This window comes from Pezoporus occidentalis, unplaced genomic scaffold (assembly GCF_034315485.1).
Source record: "Pezoporus occidentalis ecotype Australia unplaced genomic scaffold, CSIRO_AGI_Poc_V1 ctg213, whole genome shotgun sequence".
Lineage (NCBI taxonomy): Eukaryota > Metazoa > Chordata > Aves > Psittaciformes > Psittacidae > Pezoporus > Pezoporus occidentalis.
This window is the reverse complement of record NW_026913997.1, coordinates 744,156-771,843: the sequence shown is the minus strand read 5'-3', so window position 1 is coordinate 771,843 and position 27,688 is coordinate 744,156. Positions and strand designations below refer to the sequence as shown.

Genomic DNA, 27,688 nt, shown 5'->3' with positions numbered 1-27,688 from the left:
GCAACCAAGTGAAAGCTGTAGCTGTTTGGCTTAGAAGTGTGGGTTTAGTTCACTCTGCCTCCCTAATCCCTAGTTATGCTTTGGGGGAACATGATGCTACTTTTGCACCATAGGGGCATGGACAGCATTATACTTGGCTGGCGATGAGTGATTCCCTGCCACTGAGTACTGCATATACTCTGTTTCCATGGGAAATGTGGTCTGCCTGTGGCCAGTGTTCAGCAGCCTGTGTTCCCGGGGCAGTTGGGATATTGGATTGGACAATCCAGACCATGTCACGATTTTCTACTAAACCAAAATCCTTCCTGTAAAATTTACATTTTCATCTCGGTCTTCTGGTTTAGTTACTTTTCAAAATATTCAAAGTCAAACAAAAAAAAGGCAAAACCCCCTTCCAGCATTCTTCCCCATAACAAATGTGGTATTTGCAAGCCAAACCAGACATTTGTTTCTCTCTCTTTTTACTTTTTATCCCCTAATCCTGCATCTGCTCTTGGATAGAACCCTAAGAAACAAAATATATGCAAAACTTTGATGTCCCCAGAATATCTTCCATGCATTCATGGTTTTTTGGTAAGTAAAAAGTATACCCACTCACTCCACAGTGAGACTGTTGAAGCAACATCTACTTTCCCAAAACTTAGTTGCTTCTGTTTCTACGGTTGGGGCATGGTTGCTGATACGGCCTTCTGGGCTTGATCCTCATAGCTGCTTTGCTCGATGCTCTGCCAGCTGCAGCTTCTTCTCACTGCTTGTTGGTGCCAAGAGCTGCTTGTGCACATTGTTCCCCACCCACTTCCACCAGAGTGAGATAGGTTAGGAGAAGGTGACGGTTTAGCTAAATTTGGCCTGTTTCCATTCATGTGGAGCTGCAAAACCAGGTGTTTATCCAGGTCTTCACACACACAAGTTCCATGTATTTCTGTAATACTGCTAAGCATGCTGTTTGTTGTGGTCTGAGTGCTTGAGGGTACAAGTGTGCACACATGTAGGATTGTGAGTCTGAAAGGCTTTGCATGCTTGGGATAGCTAATGTGAAAATCAGCTTGTTCACTTTGGAGTGACATGCTTGACATGAGGGACCTTGATATGGTATTTCAGTTGTCTTGGGAACCAGAGCCCTGTCTCTGCTCTCATCCAGGGAATGACAGTTTTCTTTCTGACACTGGGGAGTCTTGCAGGAGAATAAAATTATCCTGGAAATAGACATTCCTCTTCTAGATGTAGTTTTGCTGTGCTGGAAAGTCTTCTGGAGGATTTAGTCAAGAACTTTGAAAGGCTTCTGCTTTGACAGTTTGACAGTGTGGTGCTCAGTGATATCTGTGTTTCCAGTGGGCATTTAGCTCACTGTTTGGTGTGCTGTTAATTTGAGAGGGAAGTAACAGAAAAATTTCCTTGTACAGAAGGAAATTGTGAACAGTTTTTCTCAGTTATGCAAGGAAATTGAATATGAAATTGCATCCATGTTTGCAATGTAAGGTAGCCAGCATGACTTCTATTTAGAGTATTTTTTTCTCTTAGAAAATATAGGGTTTATATATTTTATAAAGAAGATGTTTGAACTGTGAAGAAGATTCTGCTGGAGTTTAGTAGGAGTCTGAAATATGAGTTACTCTGTACAGCATGCTAGTATATTACTGGGTGCTAAGTCATATATATCTTGCTGGTGACTCATGTTTATCAGTGTCCTTAAAAACACTGGGGACAGTCAAGGATGTCTCCATTAAAAGCTCATGGCAGAGTTGGTTGTTGGAGTGTTCTTTTCTTTAAAGGCAGCAACGTCAACCTGAAATAGCTGGACACTCTGAATCTGCTTTTCCCATCAGCTCAAGTGATATATGCTCCCACATCATCACCTCCCTAAGTCAATATTGTGTTTATAAAATGGAGAGGCTATTTAAGTCTGTCTTTTGAGCCTTACGTTGGAAACTCTCTCCTACAAACATTAAAACATTTCCATTAATTAGGATAACAGTTTCTATGGTCTCAATCTAGGATGAGTAATTGATTTTAAAAGTTATCTTTTTCTGTCATGATGACTACTGTTAGCATGCGGCTGGCAGTAGGAAGGAAATGAGGAGGCTGACATGAGGAAAGAAAGTCTTGGATGGAGGGGGAGAGGAAGATGATTTTTCTTGTCTCTATAAGTATCTCAAAGTATTTGCCTCTTCCACCTCATGGCCCCTTGGTAATTAAAGACTTAGTCCAGAAAAATCTTTGTTTCTAGGGTTAAACTGAAGACTGTGGGGATGAGAGGTGCTGAAACAGAGATCTGTGTTTTCAGGCCGGACTTTCTGTGCTTGGTAATAGCAGAAGAAAGAGCACCAGGCATAAGTTACACAGCTTGACTTTCACCTCCCAGCTGGTGCTCATACTTAAGCATTTGATTTGCTTTGTGAATTACAGGCTTTAATAAAAGAATCTGAGAGGGAGGAAATCCTGAAGTCACAGAGACTCTCCTTGTACAGTATCAGCTTTTGGCTCTCAAGGGTTGTAAATAGCCCTAGAAGTAGCTGCTTCTTTGCTTTTAACAGTAGTTCCTAACCAGTTCCCAATATTCAGTTTTCCCGAAGTCAAGTTGTATCTGAATGTTTGTTTGAATGGTACCTTTTGTGTTTTTACATCAGGTGTACTCAGGTGTAACAACAGTAAATGGGACAGCTGAGCAGGAGGCTTGTTTCTGTGAATGTTTTGATTAGACTTGTATCAATGGAAGTTGTAGCCATTTGTTTCTCTCTAATACAGTTGAGTTTATTCTGCCACCCAGGCAGATGCTGGCAGCTTGAAGGTGAAATCCACTTACACCAATGAAACCTGGTTTTGTTGGTGCATTAACTGCTTCTTTGCTGAACGATTCCTGCTAGCTGCTCAGACAGGTGACAAAACCAGAATATAGACATTTATTTGCTGTAGCAGTTGCGCTTACATTTTAATAGTAAATAACAAGTAGTAAACATCTTCTGATCTGAACATCTGCAGTTGATGTAAAAGTTCAAATCCATAATCTCCTTTGAGATACAGGCTGTGCTGAGGAGAAACTGTTGGCCATTTTCCGAACACGACATTATTTTACGTATGCCGATATGACTGATCTTAGCCCCTGTTCTGCTACTCTTCATGTACTCTAAGGCTCTGCGCCAATAAAGCACTTATGGACTAGCCTAACTTCAAGCCTCTGAAGGGCCTTATCAGTGTCCCTGTGATCACTTGAGTGCTTTAAGCATGTGTTGAGTGTTTTTCTTGCTGAGGCCTTCTGTCTGCAATTGCCTGTTTGTTAAATGCTTCATTTCCTTTATCTGTGTGCTTTCTAAAAACAAATGAGTACAGATAATGCAGCAGCATCTTTCCTGTGAACTAACAGAAGTCACTTGACACAGTTTTGGGGAGAGGGTGTTTATCTCATCTCAGCATGTTTTTTATAGCCCTTGTTTAGCTTATCTACAGTCTCTTACTGAGCTTTGGTTCCTCTGAGAACTGCGCTTGAAGCAGGTCTGATTATTTGTCACACTATCATCATTTCTTCCCCTCCACCTCCTTTCCTTACCTTGATAATGTATGGTCAGGTTTGGGGTACTTCCAGACCTTTCCCAGAAATGACAAGTTTTCTTTTTATTCCTCTGTTTTTGTTTGTAGCCTTCAGTCTTTAGATCGTTATTGAGCTACTTGTGCTCCTTTTACTACCACCATGCCATAAGGACGCCTGTAGATGGGTAGATGCAAGTGCATGGGCCAGGCGCAAAACCAGCAAGTTATTTAAACCTGACTGAAGTGGTACATAGCTTTGAGGAGAACTTAAGGAGTGTGGTTGGGCATATAGGCTCCAGTTCCTCTGTTTCTGTGTCAGCCCTGTGCAGAGAGTAAAGAGGAACTTGAGGATGTTCCTCCACTGAGTTGCTCAACTGCATGCTCAGCTGCAGGCACTGTGTGTGGACTTCTCCCTGCCAAACTGAAAACATTGCCTGCAGGGATCTTTCATGTGTTTTTAGTTTTCTATACCACACTCTGGGTTTTGTCACTGGCTAGTTCATGTGAGGGTGAATTATTATTTGTGTCTCATTGTGATAAATGGAGGAACTTCAGGGTTTTTTTTTCTCTCTTGCAAAAATGAAACTTAAATTCAGTTGTGTGACTAAGCCTAACTTTTTCTGAAGACTGAATTCTCACTTAATTTGGTAGGATTTTGCATCAATTTTAAGAAGTGAAAGCAGACTATACTTTTCAGAGCGTTGTTCCTGCTGCAGGAAGAGAAAAATTCAACTTTTCTGTTTATGTCCTATCCTTCCTCGGATATCAAATGTCCATCAGATTTACAGTTTAGTATACAACATTGCTTAAAATCAATAAAACACTGAACACCTTTGGGTCCTTGATATAGAAAATTGCTTGGTCTTGTATCATTAGCGTTCAGCTTCAGACTACTCTGTTCTGGTGCCGAACTTGGCTGTGTAGCAAGAAGCTGCTACAAAATTTATCAGTGACAGATACAATAGCTATTACAAATACTACATTGTGCTAAAGACAGATTCATGCACTCAAATGAACAAGCTAAGAAAATGAAATAAAACTGATTCTATTTGTGTATGAATGTTTGATCAGTCTTTAAATACTTTTTGCTATGGATAGCATTAGGATATGTAATATGAAGCAATACTTCTGAAAGGTCTCGTGTGCATTTATGTAGTCCATAAAAGCTAGTGCATGGTGGATTATGTTTTAGGAGCTGAGCAGATGAGAGAATCCAGCTTGTGATTTTGGTTCCTGAGTGGACACTGCTGGATGGATGCTGCTTAATGTTGTTCTAATGTGCCTACCATGTGAGGAGGGGAAGTAAGGCATCTTTCCCTCTGACCTGTAACAACCAGGGTGTCATGTAATCTGCCTTTCAAGTGTTTTATGTCTATGCCCAATCTGAAAAAAAACACTGCAGCAGAATTTGAGGGCTATATACATTGTGTATGGTTGAAAAAAACATACAAATACAGCATTTAAACATAACTTATTCTGGTGACCAGTGGCTCTGTGCCTCACAGTGCTGGAAAACAGTTTTCAGCATTCACATAACAACTGGCTCTGCTGCACTGATTTGTCCACATTTATAGCACACTTTGAAGGCGTTCCAAAAGAGCTTGTGGTTGATGACCTCCTGGGCATGTTAAAAGTGATATTTTATTTTACAGTCTCAGAGTTATGTTTCAGTGAGAGAGTGAAAATACCAGCAGGGTTTCTGTGCTAGTATCATTTTCAGGAAGTGGTGAATCTGTTACCAGTTTACAGTATGTAATGCTGGTAGGTTGTGATTTGGTAAGTTTGATTGATAAGTCTCCTAGAACTTACTTTATATTAATGAGAAACTGAAAAGAAATACATTTAGCAGTAGAAAACATGGGTCAAGTAACATGATTAGTGGTATTGTTGCCCATATTACAATGTTTAGCAGTTTTTTTAAAGGCCTGTGTTCTGGAATCATCTGACTAAAGCAGTAAAAGAAAGGTGTTTTTTTTCTGGGTTTGTAAACACTGCATTTACACCTCTTGAAGGTGGAAAATTGTGAACATGTGACTCTCCAAGGCTGAAAATTACAGAATAAAAGTAGGTGTATTTCAGAAGGTGTATATATGATTATTAACAATTTTAAGTTTAAAAACAGAGATCTGACTGGTAATATTTTCTTTATTTGTGTTCCATTTTGGGCTGCTGTAGACAGCTAGGTACAAGAACCTTTGTAGGCTTAAGGGGACTGCATCTTATCCTTATGTATGGTTCAAGCCATTCTCCCGAGATACCCTTCTGATGAGTCTGGTGTTATATTGCTAGCACAAACTGCATTGCAAAGTCTGATGTCCGAAAGCATCTGAATTATGTCACTGCAATACTTACAGTGGGAAATGTTTCCAAAAGAGACCTAAGAATGACTTTTTTCCTCATTTTAGATTTGATTTTATCTACCTCTTATTGATATATCAGAGTAAAGACAACATCTCTGAAAGGTCTGGTGGAACCAAGTGATAAAAAAGTCGAGGTTTATTGGGAGGAAATGTGTTGTTCAGACCATGAACTTTGTTCTTGCAGTAGTTGATGTTGTATTTCTAATTATAAACACATACACATAGAAAAATAAACACAATCTATACATCCATTGCTCTTTAGCACTAACACTTGCAGTTATTGATCATGTTTTATAACTGTACAATCTATGATTTTGTAGGATGCCGAGAAACGAACTCCTCTTCACGTTGCATCATTCCTGGGAGATGCAGACATCATCGAGCTTCTCATTTTGTCAGGTAAGGTAGTACCCCTCACTGTTCTAACTGGTAAAGTAGCTAATCACAAAGCTGCAAGGAAGACCAAGCAAGGCATATGAGTGAGCTTTGGCCAGTGTCTGCTTCTGAGTTTCATAGAACTGGTCGCAGTTGTTGCAGACTTAGAAAATATCTTTAAATGTGGTGATACAGTTATAAAACATGCACTGTGACTGAGGGGAATTCATAAACGAAGCAATTAGGTTTTTAAAACTTCTGAACATTCAAACTGACAGTATTTGTGGCTTGCTGAAGTACGCATTTGAAATGCAGGCTCATGTCCTGGAGTACATGCCAAGAATTCCTCTTAAGCAAAAATTGTAATGAAATAATAGCAAAAAAGTTATGAATGAGTTTGAATGAATTGTAAGTGGTATTTACATTAGACATGCGGGTCTAAGAGATGGGAAGCTGATTTGGAGAATAGAAACTGTGCAGTAGGAGGTATCTAAACAAAAAACTCAATGTTTCCAGAGTGTTGTAGTGACAAGAAACATGATCAAAATATGTCAGAACAAAGCATAAAGCAGACGCCTCTCAAGAAGTACACACAGGTCACAGCAAAGTCCTGGATATGCTTGCAGTTTTTTTCTACACTGGAAAACTGTAAGGGTAAAGTTATGGGGGTTTTAGAATGTGGGATTGAAAAGAACCTGATGGTACCAATATCTAACCCCTTGACAGCAGCCTCACTATGTGATTGGTTTCACAAATTATCAGACTGCTTCTTCAAATATTGCTTTTCTTTTTCCTTTTTTATTTAGAAAGTTATTTCAGAACTGTCAGTCTGGTGATTGAGGCACCTTCTCATTTCAACCTCCAATCCTAGAATAATTCAGGCTGTAAGGGATTTTTGGAGGTTACCTGATCCAGCCCCCTGCTTGGACCACCAGCCAATTTCCAAGGTCGAGCAGCTGCTAATGGGCCCATGCAAACCACACAAGGGTATTTTTTTGGGTTACCAGCCTATGCACACCTGGAGAAGGTAGAAAATAAGAATTCAGTTTGCTATAGCTATGCAGTTTCCCTGTACATTTTTGGGGCCATTTTGAGTTGTCTGAGTGCTTAACTAGTTGGACAGACATCACATATCGGATCTTTCTGCTCTGACTCTGATGCCAGCAGATTTATTTAAATGAGCAGGTTATGCTTGAGTGGGTTTTCCGTATGCTAAATGCAAACATGATGTTCTTCACTGGTAGGTAAGAGTTAATAAACTTAATCTAGGCATGTGTTCTTGCAGTGTGTGTGATGTTTATTATACACTGTTGTTCCACTGTGGTGTGAGAAGATTGAAGGAGCAATGTCTTTTTTCAGGTGTTGCAAGTTACAGCACAGACAATATCCACATAAAGAAAAAGGTGAAGCCATTCTGCCCACTTCTTCGTCAAATCCCAGTAGCATAGAACGTGTAATGGTGAACATTCTTGTTTTTTTCACATTCCTAATGAGGGAGTGAGTGTTCTTCTGGGACACTTAGCTCCAGCATCTCACTGACGAAGTGTCATCCACAGACTATACAGTTTGTCTGGTTAACAATGGTTAAAATGCAGAGGATGTATCTCGGGGGTATTTTATGTGTCAAAGTGAGTGTGAAAAACTTACAATGTGGGCTTTTAAAAATTGGACTTTGTCAGTGGAACTGTGCTGGGGTTCAGTCTGCAGGAGCTGTCTGGATCTTCAACAACTAGCTCAGTTTGAGTCAAAATCAATCTTGTGTTGCATATTCTACCTATTCATTGTCCTTTAATCTCTGAAGTATCATTACTCATGATGAGCATGAGTACTTGTACCCAAGAGCAGGTTTGGAGGTTTCTGAGGTTGGGAGGAGCAGATTTATGAGGTATTATAAACACCTCTTTGTTATTGTGATCTCTTCATGAGGCTCCAAAGACAACTGAAGCATCTTCCGTTTGCTTCACCTCTTCATTCAGTATGCTGTATTAGTAAAAGGGTATCAAACGGGATTAACCTGATCATAAAATCTAGTTACATAATTAGAAAACTTTGTTTTCACAGAGAGAAAACACATAAATGCTTGCTGTTGGAGTCAATAATATTCTCAGCATGAGAAGTTAGGAGGAGTAGCAATCCATTGCATTCTGTAGAGGGCTCAGGAGAGAAATTAAATGAAATATGCACATTCTGAGATATGTGGCCCATGAACTGGTGGCAGCACAAATAAATGTAGTGTCTAATGAGTAAAACTTCTTCCCCGGTGATTGAAGACAAACCAGAAATGGTTTCTAGGTAATCAGTGAAATCGATTCTGTTTGGGATTGATAGAAGAGAGTGTCAGATCACTGGTATGAATCACCCCAGTCCATTAAACATCAGAGCTAGGTAGATTTACACCACCTCAAAGGTCTGATCCATAATCATATGGTTCAAACTGGGCAATTGTGCTGTGTGGTTTGTTTTTCCAGGCTGCATGAAAGGAGGAAGCTTTGAGTACTATTCCTTCACCTCCTTTTTTGTCAAGAAGGAGAAAGGCGAGGGCAACCATCTCACATAAATGAAGCTCTGTATGATGACACAGTCATGGATGTGCAAGACTGTCAGGGCAAATGCAAGTTTCATTCTCATTTGTGTTGGTGCCTTTACCCCTCCTGGGCTTTCAGCTGGTGCCCAAGGGCATACATAATGTTTGAGCTCAATTCCTTACCCCTTGTTCCTCACCAAGGAGATTTAGACTGTAGAATCTAGATTTATTAGAGACCTGTGGCTTTGGCAGATGTCCTGGATGGAAAATTGTACTTTGATTGGGATACAGAGATGTTAACTTTATTCCTGAAAGCCAACATCAGGTTGTTTATTTTGGATCTCAGAAGAACAGAGGCAATTTCAGATTTATTTCCTCTTTTGGCAGAAAAATTCGAGAGTGAAGGATGGCAAAGATTGCAAAACAGCCATATTAAAGAAAAGTGGATTACAGAAAGTTTCCGCTCTGTTGATCTTATCTGTAACATTATATGTCATGTTGTCTAGTTCAGCCTCACAGAGCAAATCCGACACCTAAGCCTTTTCTTCAGTCCCAAGACTACGAGCTCTCCCAAGGGCAGAGTGTAGAAAATGGGGCTGAGAAAAGGCTTTACTCTGGATTGAGTTCTTCCTAACTGGATATTTTATGGGGTGGGTGGGTGCTGTGCCACCTGAAAGGATGTTAAAGGAAATCGTTAAAGCAGCTTATCTTTCCAAGGAAGAGTGTGCTATGAAGGACAACATATACACCAATTTGAGTGTGTTATCGGCCCTCTTTGTCCTTATAAATACACAGATTAATTCATGGAATATTGTAGGAAGTGCATTGAAACATGCTTAAAGTACTTGGTCTAGGGTGAAGATGGGGACACTGAATTGCTGGGTGACTTTGGGGAAGTGTTGTGGGATCGATTTGAAGATTGAAGCTTCTGATTTTTGGACACAGCTCATTTTAGGTGTTTTAGCATGTTTGAGGACTTAGAGTTGGATTTCTGTTGTTATTCAAGTGCTTTCAAAGAGCTGTCCCCTGGGCTGTCATAGGAAGGGTGCTCAAGTTTGTGAAGTGTAGAGAACACCTTTGAACACATGAGCATTGCTCCCCAGGTGCCTTCTTTAACATGGCAGATATTTTCTGTCCCCGAAGGACTGCATCAGTGCTGGTGAAGGGTTTTTCACTGTCAGTAACTGTTGTCTGCAAGGAACTGCTGGAAACCGAAAAGCTGCATTTCGGCATTTTACAATGTCTCTTCAGCAGATGGGCACCTCAGTAAATGGACAACAGCAGCTCCTATATTAGGTGACAGCTGGGTTGTGCAGCTCGTTAAAAACAGAAATCACAAATATATTCAACCAATGCATTGAATCAGAGATGTGGGAGCAATTTCACTTTGTCACGTGAAGAGCCCCAAAGCACAGAGAGGTAAAGGGATGCGGAAAACAGGTGAGGAAGAACAGGCTGACAGCATGCTGTATATTATTTTATTTACACTGGTATTGTTTTGCTTTTAGTATTTTTTTAGCTGTTCTCTTGGCAAATATTTCACTTCCTCAAAGGGCAAGTGGATCAGTGAAAAGCATGAATAGATGCTGATGGGGACACTTCCCTGGGGTTTCTAATCATCTTCATGCTCACCAGTGCCATTGGAGATGTGGAATACTGAAGAATGATGTTTGTCACACTTTGCTACTCCACACAAAAGCCTTTCTGATTTGCAACCATCTGCTTGTAGGAGTTGGTGAATGGGTAGAAATAAACCAAAAGAAACCTTAGTTAAGAACATAAGGCAAAACCCCAAGGCAAATACAAAGTAAATTTCTAAACCTGAAAAGAGGTATTTGGTGGCAATCATTAGGAATTAATCCATACAATTTGCATCCCTAAGACCTCTACCAGGCCAAATCAGCTTTGGTGTCCTGTCAGCTTCCTGATGGTGAAGGTTATTGCCTTCCAGTGCCTCTAGAGCCTCGGACAGTGTAGGCAAGGGGCAGGATACTAATGTGCATTGACCATAATATCCTTCTCATGAAGGCAAAATAAGCTAACAGCTTCCTTGCTTAGGCAGTCATTAGAAAACTCTTTGAAACTTGTCTTTTCTAAAGGGTGTTTTTCCAGAGGGCAGGTTATACCCCAGGTACCAGGTTGTGGGGTGAGTTCAGAGGATTGCCTCTAATTGTTGCAGTAATTAGGAAAGTGACTTTCTTTTCCTTGCAGCCAAAAAATTATATCCCAACTTGTGGAAATACGAAAGAACTTGTTTCTTCTCTGGATGTCTAGCACAATTCCCAGTAACCACCGTGATTCACAGGCAAGCCCCTTAATATTCCTGAGAAACAGCTCTTGAAAGTATTTCTGATTCAGAGAGTGCGATTTATTAACTACAGGCTTTTGTATGCACTTAAGTTATGGTGCAAAATGAAGCTTAAGAATCCCTTTGTTCATAAGTTTCAGATGCTCATCCAGGCTATGTACATGATGCTGGTGCTTTTCTAAATGTTTTCTGCATGTGCTAGTCTTCTCAGACTAGTACTGCTACCTGCAGACCAGAGAGGTGCAGCGTTTGCAGGTTGAGCCCTTTCTGAAATCAGTTTCTCTAGTCCTGTTTACTAGATTTCCTTCCTGGGGTATCACATCAGTGAACAGCTTTAATATTTCTTTTACAGAAATCTGCTTTATCACACAAATGTGCAGCATCTTTTTGTTTTTGTCTGCAGTCAGCCAGAATTACTGTAGTTGTTAAATATTCTTCCTTTATCCTTTTTCCTGGCAAGCCACCCCCATCCTGTCTTTGGCAGTGTGCACATTAGCACTGAACTACACAGAAGGCAAATGGGTAGCATCCTTCATCCATCTTCTTCTGATGTTTGCTGAATAACACAGTCAGAAGCTGAGGGAGTAAGTGCCCAGTTTCCTCCTCAACCTGAGCATTTCCTGGTCCTGTTTTCTCAACCTCAGCAAGATTTGTGAAGCAGGGAAGCAGTTATATCTATCAGTGGTCTGCCTTGTTGATCTGGAAACAAGAGACTCTTTTTCCCTTCGTTCTGTCTGCAGACAGCAGCAGTGCTCTGAGCAAAGGATTGCTTTTTTTTCCTCCCCAACTGTATCAGTTGATGTAAAAAGTGCATATACATAGAGATACATGTATATACATACAACTAATCTTACTTCTTTTGTGTCCTGTAAACAAAGCTGTTCCTGATAATAGTCTGACCTCTCCAGTTCCTTTCTTTCTGAATCACACTTCAGCTCCTATCTATGCAGGATCTGGAAACGCATTTCCAAAGGGAAGAGGGTGCCAGGAGAGTCACGGGGAGTGCTGAGAGTACCACAAACAGCTCAGCTCTTGTTACTAGGAAACAGCTGGGCAAGGCTTTCAGTGTCTCACCCAAGGCATGGATGTAACCTCTGCTGTTTACTTGCAGGCGCTCGTGTTAATGCCAAGGACAATATGTGGCTGACTCCTCTCCATCGGGCAGTTGCTTCAAGAAGTGAAGTGAGTAAGATTTGGTTACACTGCTTTTGCACATAAACTCTGTACTGGGGGAAAAAGCAAACCATTGAGAGCTGTAGTAAGTAGCACGGTGACACACTCAGGGAAGCATCTGCAGTGTGCATGGCCTTTAGCATTGCAGCTGGAGGCCAGCTTTTACATTTAGTTATAGCTGCTTTTAAGCCTAATGTGGTTGATTTTCACCTTGTGGAATGCTTTACATTACCATAGCAAGTCATACTGAGCAACCATCAGCTGGAGTGGGTGACCAGGACAGAAATGGGATAGAGTCTGCAGGGACTACATCATCTTTAAGTGGTGAAATAGAGGAATAAATCCATATGGATGTGTGCATGCTATGCATGTGCCAGGAGGGAGTGGATATGTATGTGATCCAACACATATTACCACATAGTTTGTTTTGGTTAATTGCATTTCCAGGCATCCATTAGGTTTTCTGTTAATGCATTTGATTCATGCATAAAGAAGGGTTAGCCCATATTTCTTCTACTTGACAACTAGAAGTCTTCTGGCATCATGTTGTACTTCTTCCATTGCTATCTCAAAAAGGAGCAACAGTGTCAGGAATGCAGTTCAGGCATGACTGTTCTCAACTGCACCATTATGCTTGGCTTTCCATTTTGGACCTCCCTATATACTTTATCCTCCTAATACTTAGTTAGCAGTGAGCCCAACTGCAGACCAAATTGGCTGCTGGGGACGAGAGGAGGAGTTGTAAAAGAGACAGAGGATGGCTGTCTTCCAGAGATTGATGGACTTGAATCACCTCTGTAACAGTCCCAGCGCTTGCCAAGCCTGGAGGCAGGAATCCTGGGCTTGCTTCTGAACTCGGGCATTGTTTGGCTGCTGGCTGAGCTTCCCAGCTGCTGGCATCCACTGAAACCCTCTGAAAGGAATATCTGATAGAGTATGAATGCTGTAATGAGGCAAAATACAAAAAGCCATGTTGGAAGACAAAGGTCAGACTCAAACCTTAAAACACAGCCACAATCTTCCTGATGCGGGAATTGCACTGTGCTTGGTTTCTTTTTTTGGATGTATCAGAGTACATGATTTTCATTGTCAGTGACAGTTGTAACAGAAATGTATGTCTTTCTGTGGGTTTGTTCTCATCTTTAACTCTTTGTCAGCTGAAGGCCAATTGAACAATGAGAAACTGCCTTTCATTGTGCCAGCAGTTCTGTACCTCGAAGTGAGTACCCAGGTACAACAGAGAAGCAGCAGGGGAAGGCACCAGCCTTTGATGCCTTTTCATGGTCTGCTATGTATTTTATAAACACATGTAGCTTTCTTCCCCAGTCTTTTTTCCTTGTTATTTGTATGATGATTGCTACTTTTGGTAATAACTTTGAAACAAGACTCAGCATTGCAGGGGCTTTCAGTGCTGCTTTTACTTTACTGCACAAACTAACAAATGTGCAGCTTCAGTATAATAGGGTGAAATTGATAGTGATAGTAGTCAATAGCAGTAGGTGAATTCATAGTTCACATTGATAGTAGAAGAGGAATTCATGATCCAGAAGTTGACTAGTAGTGCTCAGTGTAGTTTTTGAAGTGCCTGTGAGCACAGTTGCTTTTAGAATGGTTACCTACAAGCTTTAAGTTTTATTATCAATCTCTTACTACAAAGCTTTCTTACTATAAAGGATTCAGAAGCTGTCTCCTTGCACTTTTTTATAGGTTTATTAAAAGCATGAGCCCATTTTTACTTAAGACTTAATGAGTTTTCAGGTGGGCTTTAAGTATTTCAAATGTTTATTTACAAATCAACAACCCTCAGGTGTGTCTGTGTAGGATTGTTAATGGATGTAGCAGCTTTCAGCTGTATGTGCTTTGAAGAGATTTCACTCTGATAAGTCGGGATAGCTGTTAGAGACTTACACCATAGCTGTGGACTTCATGCACTTTTAGATATGTTAATAAACAGGGATAGCTCATGCTCTCACAAGCAATAAATTTAAAACTTCTCCATCAGGACTTTAACATTCTGATCCCAAATCTGATGGAGCAGCGGATATGTAGAAGTAAACAAAAATGTGTAAATGGTTGCTGTTTTTTTTAAGCCTAAATATTTTTAGCTTATACTTTCTACTCCTCACTATTTTCTTCTAAAAATTCTGCTTTAACTTTTAAGATTTCCTGCATTAAGAGCCAAAGTGCATGAACTTTCCTGCTGACTTCATGTCCCAGCTGGGCAGTCTCCAGTAGATTACATGACTTCTAAAACAGTAGATCTGTAATTAAAAATCAAAATCCTGTTGAGACATCAACAGTGATAAATCATTATTGGTGGTGTAAGAGATGCAGTGTTGCTAACTGAACAAATCTGTTAGAGGACAGTTTGAGAGATGGCTGTAGAAAATGAAATTGCTGAGATCAGTTGAGGGTAAAGGACTAAACCTAGTAATGGATGTACTGTTGTAACAGACTGCAGGCACTCTCCTGGGCCATTCAGGATACTAAAGTGCTATATAAACACACTGTATGTGTTTGTCATTAATTAAGATTTTGGCTGGGCTTTCCAGAAAACTTTTCAATTTATGGCAAAAGAGTAAGGTACTATGTAGGACTAGGGCTCTCCCCTGCTCAATCACAACTTACCAGCTGTGAGTAGTAATTAGAAGACAAGGCTACTTGAATGCTACCGTGTCCCAGTGGTTCTTTTGTATTCTGTTTGTGGGGGAAAAAGGAAGAAACAAATGTAGTTTTGAGAGAGCCTTGTTTTTCCATCTGACTTGCTCAATGGCAGATGCATTAATAGAAGCAGAAAAGAACTAATTGTGAGTTCTCCAGTGAGACAGCCTCTCAAGAGAAAACAGGACATTTTCTCACTGGGAAATACTCACTTTTAAACCAAAAATTAACTTTAAAAGATGTTTTTTGGTCTCAGGCTGACAGAATGGATGTTGCAGTGAAGGCCCTTGGCCTTTGTATAGCCCTCAGGGAGGGAAGGAATGCTAATGCTAACTTGGGGACACCAGTATCTACCCTTGCCTGTAATTCTCATGTTTTTGCAGAGCTAAAATCTTATTTTCACATATTCTGTTTTATTTTCTCCTTTTTCCTGTTTATAAATAAAACTTACAGCAATTTGCTGTGATTTTACTGTCCAAAATCATGTGCTTTTTGTTTTGTAAACAATCTCTGTAACAGTGAGTTCAAATAAGTACATGTATTTCTTCAGTGAGAGCATGATTATGACGGTGGAGGTACTGAAGGTTAACCAACTGAACAGTCTGGGCTCTCTGCATAGGCAGCTTTGTACATCTGAAAACCAAGTTGGGAAAGTTTGATTATGAGGACACTGCTTTAAATGAGAGCAGAGGTGATGTGCACTCTGCCTTTTGAATCAACAATACCGTTTCACTAGCCTGGAAGGTTGTTTTGGTAAATGTTCTTTTTCCCTCCTCCTGGCCATGTCTGATATGCATAAATAATATGTGTAGGTAATATGATCGAGCTGTCGAGAAGGTGTTCTGTTCATTTATTCAAACTGCTTTGCAATAGACTTGTAGAATGATTTGGGCTGGAAGGGACCTTAAAGATCATCCAGTTCCAACCCTCTGCCATGGGCAGGGACACCTCCCACTAGACCAGGTTGCTCCAAGCCCCTTCTAACCTGGCCTTATATATTTCCAGGGATGGAGCATCTACAGCTTCTCTGGGTAGCCTGTTCCATTGTGTCACCACCCTCATAGTAAAGTATTTCTTCCTAATGTCTGATCTAAATCTCCACTCTTTCAATTTTAAACCACTGCTCCTTGCCCTGTCACTACATGCCCTTGTAAAAAGCACGGATATAACTGTGTTGCCATTGCAGGAAGCAGTGCAAGTATTGATTAAGCACTCAGCTGATGTCAATGCTCGGGACAAGAACTGGCAGACACCATTGCACGTGGCAGCTGCAAACAAGGCAGTGAAGTGTGCGGAGGTCATCATCCCCATGCTGAGCAGCGTCAACGTCTCTGACCGAGGCGGCCGGACAGCACTGCACCATGCGGCACTGAATGGCCACATTGAGGTGCGTTGTTTGAGAGCATAATTGATCAGTTGATTTCCAAGTTCAAACAGTTGGCCTGCTGTGGCTGGGTCTAGACTGAGCCCCATATCCCTGATCCTGTCATTCAACTGCTCTCCAAACTGTACGACAGGTTTCCTACCTGCCAAAATGAGTGAGTGACTGGAAAGTACCTGTGCAGAGCCAGCACACAAGTGAGGTGTGCATGCAGACATGGAGAGCTGGCTGTGCTACAGGCTCACAACTCAAGTGTGTCCTTGGCTTTTCTGAGCTTGACTGCCTATGAACATGAGTGGCAGAATAACAAGGGAAAGCCAGTGGATTCATTTCATACTGAAGAAGTGTTCAGCTACATGAGCTCCAGTCAGTCTGCTTTTCTAATTAGTCTTCTAAAAAATGTGCTTCTGTTTTTGATACTTATCTTATACAGGTAAAGCCTTCCAGCCTAATTACTGTTTCTACATGAAAACCCCCCAAATTTTTGTAAATAAAACCTCTGTGTAAAGGGTTTTGCTAATGTCTTTAGGTACAGGTGCAAGGATCCTATATGTCAGTTCCACACCTGAAGATCTACATATGGAATAAAAACTCTTAGACTTGACCAGTAGGCTTCTGTCAACGAAAGTTGATCAGTTGTACTGTAACTAAAAAAGAGGAAGAGGAATGGTAGTTCCTGTAAAATTATGATGGTGTTTGGCCTTTAAAATACTGCACTGTAGGAAAGAGATAGTAAAGCTTCAGTCTAACCATCATAATCTAGAGCTCCTGAGCTTTTGGATAGAGTATATCAGAAATGTTAACTGAATGTATGCTGTTATTAGCCTATCTCTGTGGCAGAGCAGTGCACAAGAGGAATATGATCGCCTAGCTCTGTAATTCATTATTTTAGAATGTTTTACTGAAAAAGACAGTTGTTGAACTTTTTTTCTGTTCAATTCCCTTGCCCCCCCCCCCCCCCCCCCCCCCCCCCTTTTTCTTATCTTTAATGTTGGATGATTGGCAATGGGGAAAGCAGCATTTCACCTACTATCAATGCTGTCTTAAAGGCCGGTGTCATATGAAGCAGCCTGGTGCCTATCCACACCACCACGGCACATGGGAATTTAATAAAAATCACCATGGCATGGCAAGAAATAGGAATTCCTTGTTGAAAGATCATGCGGATTTTAGGGTTTGTCACCTCATGGTCTGGATGAATCTTGTCCTAATCCACAAGATAATCACTTAAATTGGTTTTAGGAGCAGTGTTTCTCTTCCAGGCCTGCTTTACTTACAGGTTGTCTGCCAAGCTGAATGTAGTAGCACCCTGCATGCTCTCAGCCCCCTCTCTGCACACAGAACTTGTCTGGGTTACTTGTGACCATCACCAGTCCCTCTCATGAATGTACTCAGCTTTGAAAGTATTTGTGTAATTCACAGATTAATCACTGAAAAGCAGGATTTTGTGATCCCAACTCTATTGCTAGAATTATTTGTTATAAACTGGTTAACCTACAGAGTTGGTTTACTTGTTACTTCTAGATGGTGAATTTGCTGTTAGCCAAGGGAGCAAACATCAATGCTTTTGACAAAAAGGACAGAAGAGCTCTTCACTGGGCAGCGTACATGGGTAAGGCTTGCATTGTTGCTCCTTCTTTTTAATTTCCTGTTCACAAATCAACAACATGTTTTAAAATGGACAAGAGCAGACCTGGCCATGTAAAGTGAGTGTTATATTTACCCTGAAGAGGGAAGAGTTCAGTCGGTCTAAATAACACACTCTCCATTTATGGTTTTACAGCTGGTGAGGACTTGGCTGTGATTTCCTTTCTAACATGGTTAATTATGGTCTTTTTGTGTTGCTTTTTTCATTTTGGGCTTTTTATCCTGACTCTAATTCCAGCCTGAGACAAGTTTGGGCTTGAAAAAATATATTATATTTGTTGTATTTGTTTCAGTTTTTGATAAAAATTACTTCATAGAAAATGCAGATAAATGCGATCATAAATTTTGCTGTTCATCATGTTTATAAGTAGCTAAGTTATGATATTGTTAGGAAATGCTTCATAGGCTTTCTTCCTGTTAGGAACAAATTGTTGTCTTTTATTCCAGAAGGGACAAGAACAACTGATCCATCTATTCAAAACATCAGTGATGTTACCATATATTCCTTAATTAAATCAATTGACCTTATTATTTCTTTCAAGTTAAAGGAGATTTTATTACAATGGGGCTTTATAATTTAAAAATACCAGAACAAGATTGCCTGTGATATCGGTCACACTTGTCCAGGAGCTTTTGTTGGCCAGGCAGTATATTCCAGATAATAATCGGTGAGGTGCTGTGTGCCCTCAACCAGCAACTCTTTCATCTGACCTGTCAAATCTTGATGTTAATCTTGGCGCTTTTGGAAATGAGAAAATAGGAGATTTCAAACTGTGGGAAAAGCATATTATGCTTTTTTTTTGATGTACACAGACAGATGGAGGGACTCTTGCCAATGAATGTGATACGGCTTTTGAGCTAGCGAGCTTTGAACTTCACTCTGTAGAGGCGAAAGGACTTACATTGTGCTGTGCAATTCCACATATTTTTTGCTCCTAATTATTTTCACTAATGCATAATGTACCTTTCAAAATATTTAGATAACATTTAAGGCCTAAATTAGCAATGTTGTTTAGGAGTCTGTGGTGTAATTTGGACAGAATTTAGATAATGAGACCCAAGCGTCTTATCTTCGTGTATTTTCTTGAATGCTTAAATATCTTTGGGCACTTCAGACTTTGTCCGCAAGGTTTCCTAGGTCCTGCACATGAGCAGAACTGCCTGTCAGGAAAGCGTTGTACAACTCAGATGGTGCACAACTTTATGTGCTGTTTGATATAATAGATTTTTAATTCTAAGACAGCTTTGCTTCAACGTGCTGCAATAAGGACTGTTCCTCAGTTAGCCTTGATTTAATATTGGTGGTTAGGGCACTATCATGGAAAGCAGCCCAGTTGGTTTGAGACCTACAGGAAGAGGAGGAAGCTGGAGATACTGGTGGGTTATAAGTTGCATTTTGAGATGCTTAGGTCTTCCCTTACATTCTGTAGGGAGATCCTAAGTCAGCGCTAGGCATTTCACTCCAGAAGACAGATGTCACATTGATCTGGCAGTCAGCTCTCAATCTCTGTGATGTTGAGGCTATTGCAGTTATTTTAGCTTGCAAACTGAGTATATGTATGAATTTAGATTCAAACATTTTTAGACCTATATTCAGGATTTTTTGCACAGTTTTGTGTTAATGATACAGTTTTGAAAAGTCAACAACCTGATCCAAAGATCAGTGGATTCAGTAGAAAATCTTGTGTTTGTATTGGGAGGCTTTGGATTAAATGCTGCACTCCCTTGAAATTTAGCTTTTTATCTCCTCAGTTGTGCTAGAAAAGAGGAGATACCTTCATTTTGATCATTTATTAAAGTTATTTTGTATTGCTAACGAAAAATGAGAAGTGTTAGAAGTTATGTTTGCAAATTACATCAACAGGATGCTGGTTTGTATTGTCATGCTTCTGTGCTCACTGTTTTTTCTGTAACAGGGAGAATAAACTTCAAACTGTTATTTTTAGAGAAATAAATAGGAAAGAGGTGTGGTTTTGTTCTTTTAATGACTGGAAAACTAATACAGGAAGGAGAAGTTTGACACATCTGGTGATGGTGAATGCATGGATTTCTTGACAAGGATTAGGAACATCTATGAAAATGCTTTTCTTCCTGTTATAAAACTGGCTTTTTCGCCTTATAAAAATGCTTTTTTTTTCCCCTCATAAAACTTACAGCATTGTGAAACAGCAAAAGGGGCAATGCATTAACTAGAAAGAAGTAATTTGGGAGAAGTGATGCTGTGGGATGGTATATTCATTGATTACTATCTTTCATCTTTTGAAGGTCACCTGGAAGTTGTTGCCTTACTGATAAATCATGGTGCAGAAGTGACTTGTAAAGACAAGAAGGGTTACACCCCACTTCACGCAGCTGCATCCAATGGGCAGATTAACATTGTGAAACACCTCCTTAACCTGGGGGTAGAGGTATGTGGTCATGTGCTTCCATGTTGCTCCATATTTGAGATATTATTTTCTTCTTTATTGTGGATGCTGCTGCAGTTATTGGCAGATCTTCTAAAGAAAATTGGTCCCATTTTCTGTACCACCTTGTGCTTCATGTGGTTTATTACTGCAAGAGCCAGGAAACATTCTGGAATAAAAGTGTCTGATATGGACAGTAAGTTTCAGGCCACCTTGCTGAAGAAACCAGGAAATACATGCTGTTCCTGCAGAGGAAGACGGAATAATGAAATTTCCCTTGGCTCAGTGTTCCCCTTGATATGATGAATGGTTGTTCTCAACATATACGCTGCAAACTTCACTAAACAGCAGTTCAGGCTGTTTAAGTTTAGGACCTGTATTTCCTCTGCAGCTGACAGAGGGAAGGAAAAGTTTGCTTTAATTCTGGAAAAGAACTTTTATTCAGGGCACAGACTTCTCTTAGCGTAATATTGTCAAGTCAGTGGTTCAAAGCAGCAGTGAGATGACCAAAAGAGCCTGCACTGGTTAATCAGAGATTTCAGATAAAGCTATCACATTTGCCATGGCATTTTCAACTGCCAAAAAAATGTCAGAAGTCCATCTTCACAGGCTCCAAACTGTGCAGTTGAAGGGAATAGGTGTTTCCTGATATTACCAGTATTATGCTCATAGCTACCTTTAACTTCCACATTCTGCACCACTGGGGGTGTGATCTTTGAGAAGTCTTATTTTGTGGAAGGGTATTCACATCACTGCTGAACCTTTTGTACAATCTGTCTTGTCCTGTTTTACAGAACAGCAGTTGAATACAAAGCCAGTCATCAAGAAGTAACATAATCTGAATTACATCTTTATAATGCTGAGCTACCGAAAGTGGTTTCTTATTGAAGTGTAAATGTCTGTGCAGTTTCACCTTCCCTTAACTCAAACACCTTCATTCCCTTCCCAAAAGAAATCTGTAAAAAGAGTTCTTAAGCCTCATTCTGTTCACAGAAATTCTGTAGTCAGTGTTTTAATTCCTTTTTAATAAAGATTGTGAGCTTTTTATTTATCCTACTTACATGTGAAGGCTTTCCAGCTTTTGTCATCATCACTATCATTACATAGCCCTGCTATCAGTGTAAGCTTCATACTGGCTTTTAGAAATGGCCAGTAAGGTAAAAAGCTAATAATAGCAAAGGTGAAGCATTCCAAATTAATCTCTCTGGGAGTATATTTTTGTCAATGAAATTCTCTGGTGAGAAATATGCCCTGTGACAGGTCAAGCCTCCAGCTATTTCCATTTGCAGTATGTGATGTGTTATGTAAAATGATTAGCTATGTCTGTAATTTTAACTACGTCTCCTTGTCTCATTTTAGATTGATGAAATGAACGTCTATGGAAATACTGCACTTCACATTGCCTGTTACAATGGTCAGGATTCTGTTGTTAATGAGCTGATTGACTACGGTGCTAACGTAAATCAGCCTAATAATAATGGATTCACTCCCTTGCATTTCGCTGCTGCCTCTACTCACGGAGCACTGTGTCTTGAACTACTAGTGAATAATGGGGCAGATGTTAACATTCAGGTAAAACTTGCATTGCAGCCCTTTAGTTTTGCTTTATGCTGTTTTGCATATCTCAGGAGACTGGAAACTCTAGTAACAAGGACAGCATGGCTTTAAATCCTTGATGGAAGTAGAGTGATGTTGAGGAAATTAATCATTAAATTGTTTGGATGAGATTGCTTCCCAGCAGAGGAGCTCTCAGTACCTTGATAAATATAATGACAGCTTTAAACTCTAGGCCAGCCACTCACCTGAAGGCATGAATTACTACTAAAATATAGTTCCAGGAGCTCTATCAAAATGTTATCTTGGGTAGTGGTGGTAAGTGAAGGAACTTATTTGCTGGTGTTTTCCTTCCCCTATGGTATGCATTTAATTAAACCTGGTTCTAAAGAGTTCCTTTTGATTTTCCTGGGCAAGTAAAATCTAAAGTTTATTTACCTGTTTTAGAGCCTGAGTTTATGACGTCTGATTCTTTTAGGGTATCTGAACGTTATTGAGATATAATTGATGCATCTTGATGAATCTGAAAGGGCCTTGCTGTTAACCCACAGAGGGTACTGGTATACATAACAGAAGACTTGACATCTCTGAGTTCATATAAGATTTTCACTGCTGTACTTTAAATTGTGTGTTTCAGTTTTGCATCTGTAAAAGGGGTCTCTTAGCATTTAACGCCTTTGGCAAGTCCCTTTAGATCAGTAGCAGTGCATTACTTAAACTCGGAATTATTAAAATGAACTTAGGGATTGTGCTAGCCAAGGAATGCAAAATCCCCATGCCAATAAACACAAAGTGATGTGATTAGTGAGACTGCTACCCTTTTCCTTGCTGTTTTGTCAGCTCCTCTGCTCCCCTATCTCAGTTTCTTTCTCTAGAACAAAAACCATTAATCTTTACTCATTGTACCTTTCCTTTCACATGCCTTCCCTGTTTTCTAATGGTATTTTGTAGACATTCTATTTTTGATTGCATGGAAATTTATTAACCAGAACTTTTTAATATAATGGGGTTTATTCTGGGATGTATCTATAAAATGCAGATTGATAAACAGGATATAGTTCTTGAATCCCTCAGAGAATGTCATACTTAATTTTATGCTTCCTCTGTTAGGGAAAATATTGACCGAATTGGAAATGTTACTTAAAAATAATACTAAAGGATAATATGTTATAAATCTATAGTTTCTAGCATGTATTGTGTACAGCCAGGCTGTAAGGTCATGCTCTACTCCAGCCCCTTTGCTACTCATTACTGAGGAACTATTTTACCTGTATGCTTATACTTTCAGCATTTATCATCATGTATAGCTTCAGTCCTACAGACTTTTGAAGACAGTGGAGGTTTTGTCTTAGGATGTTGAGCTGAGAGACTTCAAATTGTTACCACCACTTTACATGCTAAATGATTGGGTTTCTGTGTTGTTTCTGTTAGAGTAAGGATGGGAAGAGCCCATTGCACATGACAGCCGTCCATGGGAGGTTCACACGGTCACAGACCCTCATTCAGAACGGTGAGTTTCTGTGCTTAACAACTCTCCAAAAAATCAGGCATTTCCAAGGTTGCAGTGTTTAGTTGTTCTCACCCAGGGTGCCAAAGGTCTGCTCTGAGAGCTGCTTAGCTCTCCATTGGCTTCTGGCTTTGAGCTGCACTGACAGCTCTCACTCCAGCATGTCATTACAAGCTGAGATTTTGGTTGTTAACAGAATCCCTTTTTCGTCCAGCTGACAGTGGTCCAGCTGATCTGTTGTGATTCTTAACCTGAAAACAAGAGTTCAATGCTGTACTTAGGTCTTCTGCTGAGAAGCAGGCACAACTTTCTTTCTCAAATGACTTAAAAACTGGAAAATAAATGGTTGCTCTCCCTTGGGAGCCCCCATGTTCTTAGAATTTGGGCCATTTCCTCTACCCTCCACTCAGTAGCTGTATTTCTCTCAGCTCCCTTAGCTCTACGCCTTGCCACTGTCTTCATTAAGTGTTGAATAAATACTCAGGAGGGTGGACCAGTGCCAACCTGTTTGTTCTGGCATAGCCATGATTCCTGATTATCAGTCATTTATCAGGTATCTCCTTTGTCCAAGAAATCTACAAAGTATAACAAATATTGTTGTTGGAGATCTGGCAGAGGCCTGTTTCTGATTGACACAGGCTGCTGTTACTGCTTGTTTACTTATGCTTCTCAGCTTTGGCCACTATACCAGACAGGATGGTCTGTGGTTCGTGGTTTGGTTCTGTTGTTTTCCGAAATCCTTAACTTGAAAACTAAGTGTGAGATATTGAAGATGGCTGAACAGTTACACTGTAAAGGTAGTGACACCTATATTTACACACAATTGTATGTTAAAATGGAGGTCTTCAGTGCATCATGCTTCTTTCACATCATCATGGAAACTGTTGTCATATCTCTTCTTGCATAAGTAAAATAGTCATAATAAAAGGAGTTTGGGCAAACTGAAGAAACTGTGCTTTAGTGCAATTTTTTAGCTGTTTAGTCAAATACGGTCTCTGACTTAAGAGCTGTTGTTTGCTCTGTGTTGGATTTGTGTGTGAAAGGACTGGAAGTTCTTCATCTGTCATTCATGCCTCTCTACTCTTCTTCAAGTTACTTGGGTTTCGCTTCTTTCTTCGTTTGCTAGCCCTCTAATTTTAGTGTTGTGCACAGATCTGATTGCAAGTGACTTTATGCCTCATTGCCATGGGATATCGTGGAAGAGAGAAATGTCAATGACTTTAAGAAATGGAGTTTCGTTCTGCAGTACTTAATGGGCTGGCTAAGGATCTCGATTCCTGGCTGCTGTCTCTCGTGACTTGTAGAGGAAAAACTGATTACCTTTAAATTGGAAGGTTGCAAATGTAACACCTATCTTTAAAAATGGTGAGAAAGCAAAGCTGGAGAATTTCATAGGTCAGCCAAAATTTCCGACATCAGCAAATGCACAAACTGTTTGTAAACACTTGGGGAGGAGTGGGCAATATCTGGCATATATTGCTCAAGAGCAGAAGATGCCAAAACATCCTAATTCTCGTCTGCTGCAGGGTAGTAGGCTTCGTGATCACAGCACAGTCCTCTGACTTTTCTGTGGGAAAGTAATGTTTGTCACCCCAGGGAAACTGTCCCAGCATTTCACTGACCTTTATCTACAGTTAGAAAATGCCGTATAATGCTTTAGTGGAACTCTTCTTGTTGCAGTTATGACCTGTTATTGTTGGCGCAGGAGTCACAGACAACGCAGAGACGATCAATGTGATCAAACGATTGCCAAATTTATGACAAAGCCTTAACTCCTTATATGCTATTTCTTACATGCACTTACAGTGATTTGGCATATTATGATTGGATACATGTCTTGAAGACCCTTAGTGACTAACATATAATTGGTTAAGCACAGGTGTGAGAACTTGATGTCGAAAGCTTGCCAACAGTCCACAGTTCTCATTAACTCAGTGAATTCCAGCTTCTTCTTATCTTGCTTGCTTAAGCTTCTTTGGGCCTCTCATGGCCTTGCTGTATCTTTCGGGATTATTCAGAGTTTATGTACCAATTATCCATTCTCCCGTGAGAACACTGTCTCCACATCTTCCCCTTTTTGTTTTATATATGTTTTGGGTGTCTCTACTTGGGCAGGGGATTTGGGCTAGATCGTATCTCCAACATATGCCAACTACAGGCTGCTGGGCCTGCCCCTTTTTTCTCCTGTATGGCTCTCTGATAACAGGCTGTATAGCTCTCTGATCCTTCACATCAAGGTCTGGCATGGCATGCGTCCCCACCGATCCATGCCTGCTGGGTTGCAGCCAACAGCGGAGCTAAAGGTTCTTCTTGGTGGCAAACACAGAGGCCAACCCAGTCTTGCCCTTGATTGTGGTAGCAGGCATTTTGTCAACCTCAGTCCTTGCACCTTGTTGTCGATGCAGAGTTTCACCTGCTTCATCCAGTAACAAGTCGCTACTACAGCAAGGCACACACAAATTTACATCAGCAGAGTAACTATTACAGGGTGCAGCAGCATGTTGAAGATGCTGATGGCAGCGAGGGACTAGCCAAAGAAATTTCTTACCAGTGGAATTCTCCCACCCTCTTAATTTGTTCCATCACCTGCTTTATAACACTACGATTGTATTAGAATCTTTCCAGCTTTTGCCTTGGCATTTTCTAGCAGCTACTGCAAATTTCCATACTCTAACATCTCTTTTACAAGTGACAAATCTGTACAATACAAGGTGTAGTTCCTCATTAGGAACTGGCTAGTAAATACAGGTGGTTTTATACACAAAATCACAGCCTCTAATAATAGCTACTTTACAAGCACACATATTCAGGATGTTACTTTTCAGTTGCCCCCAAGTGATGTTCTGCAATTATTAGCTTTTCTCTTCCTCTATCTCATTCTGCTTGGGGTATTCACGGTCAGCTCCTGTAGCTGAGGCATCAGGTTCCTCCATTCGTCTGTCCAGCTCATGGCAAGGCTTGACAAACTTTGCAGGCAGTCGCCATGGACCTGTAGGCAGGAGGACGCAAATATAGCCCCTCCTCCAGGTTATCAGTTCCTGAGCAGCAGAGAGGTTAAACTGCGCGTTGTTAACAGTCACGGAGTTTCCTGCATCATTGCCTCTTTCTTTTTTTTTTTTTTTTTTTTTCTGCCACCCTGATGCTGCTTAGGTGACGGCCCATAAAGCTTGTGTGGTTGCACTACCCCTCTCGCTTTTTTAGTTAGCGGTTCTTATTTCAACTGATCTATCTATTCCTCCAAGTCTTGGATTCACCCCCAGGTTACCTTAACCATACTAAGCAAGGCTCCTACCACGCACCCACTGTGTTGCAGGTGCTCTTTAGGCTTTGTCTGTGGTGTCTCTACGAACTGCCTCAATAGACTGAGAGGTTGGGGCTTTTTTTATTTTTTTTTGGGGGGGGGGTGGGTGTTTTTTTTTTTTTGTTTTGTTTTTGCTTTTTTTTCACTCCTCGGCTCTGGCTTCCATCCTGGCTGTTCCACCAGTGGAGCACCGAGAGCTGAATCAGAGGGCAGCTTTTTTTTTTCTTTTTTTCTGAACATGGGTACCAAACTCTTATCAAAGAATTTAAGAATTTTTTTTTTTTTTTTCCCCAAAGTCACTCACCCTGCTTTGCACAGCTACAAATGCCAGCCTGCTCAGCAGCAGCTACAGCTGTCTGCCTGCTTCAGCAGCAACCATAAATACCTGCTGGCAACTGCACTTTTGCATTAACCCTTTCTTGCCCGAAATGTTAAACTGCCCCTCGTTAAAAACTTTTACATGAACCCAACACCAAAAAAAACACACAGAACACCATCTGCCCTCAACACACACACACACACACACACACACACACACACACACACACACACTTATGGGATCCCACAAGCACGCTCCACACAACTACAATATTTGAAGCACAAAATCCAGACAATCATTACTCCCACTACAGTCCCACGTACAGAACGTGGCACAAGGACCCTGTAGAGACTAACAGGAAACCAGCTCCGAGAAGCATCATTGCAGTGCGAGGTGGCAGGCTCATCCTTAGCAGGTGTTCCCACAGAGGCTCTGCCTCCCCCACATCGGATGAGGCTTGGGCTTTTATACTGACCAAAATGCACACTCATTCCGACACAGGTGGCCAGCCTGTGCTGGAAGAAGTGGCCAGCAATATCTATAAAGGTCTCCAAAGATCTATAGAAACCTGGACGTACTTATATTTACCAACTTCTAGTACATGAGTATCGCAGAGAAACTGTCTTAAATGAGTTGTATATGGGCTCC

At 40.6% G+C, this 27,688-nt stretch overlaps 1 protein-coding gene across 14 annotated transcripts in view; it reads left to right on the top strand.

Annotated features, from left to right (window-relative positions):
• The window catches only part of ANKRD44 (ankyrin repeat domain 44), a 139,911-nt gene that overhangs the window by 65,866 nt on the left and 46,357 nt on the right, over positions 1-27,688 (top strand). For all 14 annotated transcript variants that reach the window (XM_062619676.1, XM_062619685.1, XM_062619677.1 and 11 more), the window contains exons 3-9: positions 6,206-6,284; positions 12,204-12,274; positions 16,113-16,313; positions 17,832-17,919; positions 20,220-20,362; positions 21,719-21,931; positions 23,345-23,423. In XM_062619676.1, coding sequence (XP_062475660.1) covers positions 6,206-6,284; positions 12,204-12,274; positions 16,113-16,313; positions 17,832-17,919; positions 20,220-20,362; positions 21,719-21,931; positions 23,345-23,423 — 874 coding nt within the window. The remainder of the gene's footprint in view (positions 1-6,205; positions 6,285-12,203; positions 12,275-16,112; positions 16,314-17,831; positions 17,920-20,219; positions 20,363-21,718; positions 21,932-23,344; positions 23,424-27,688) is intronic.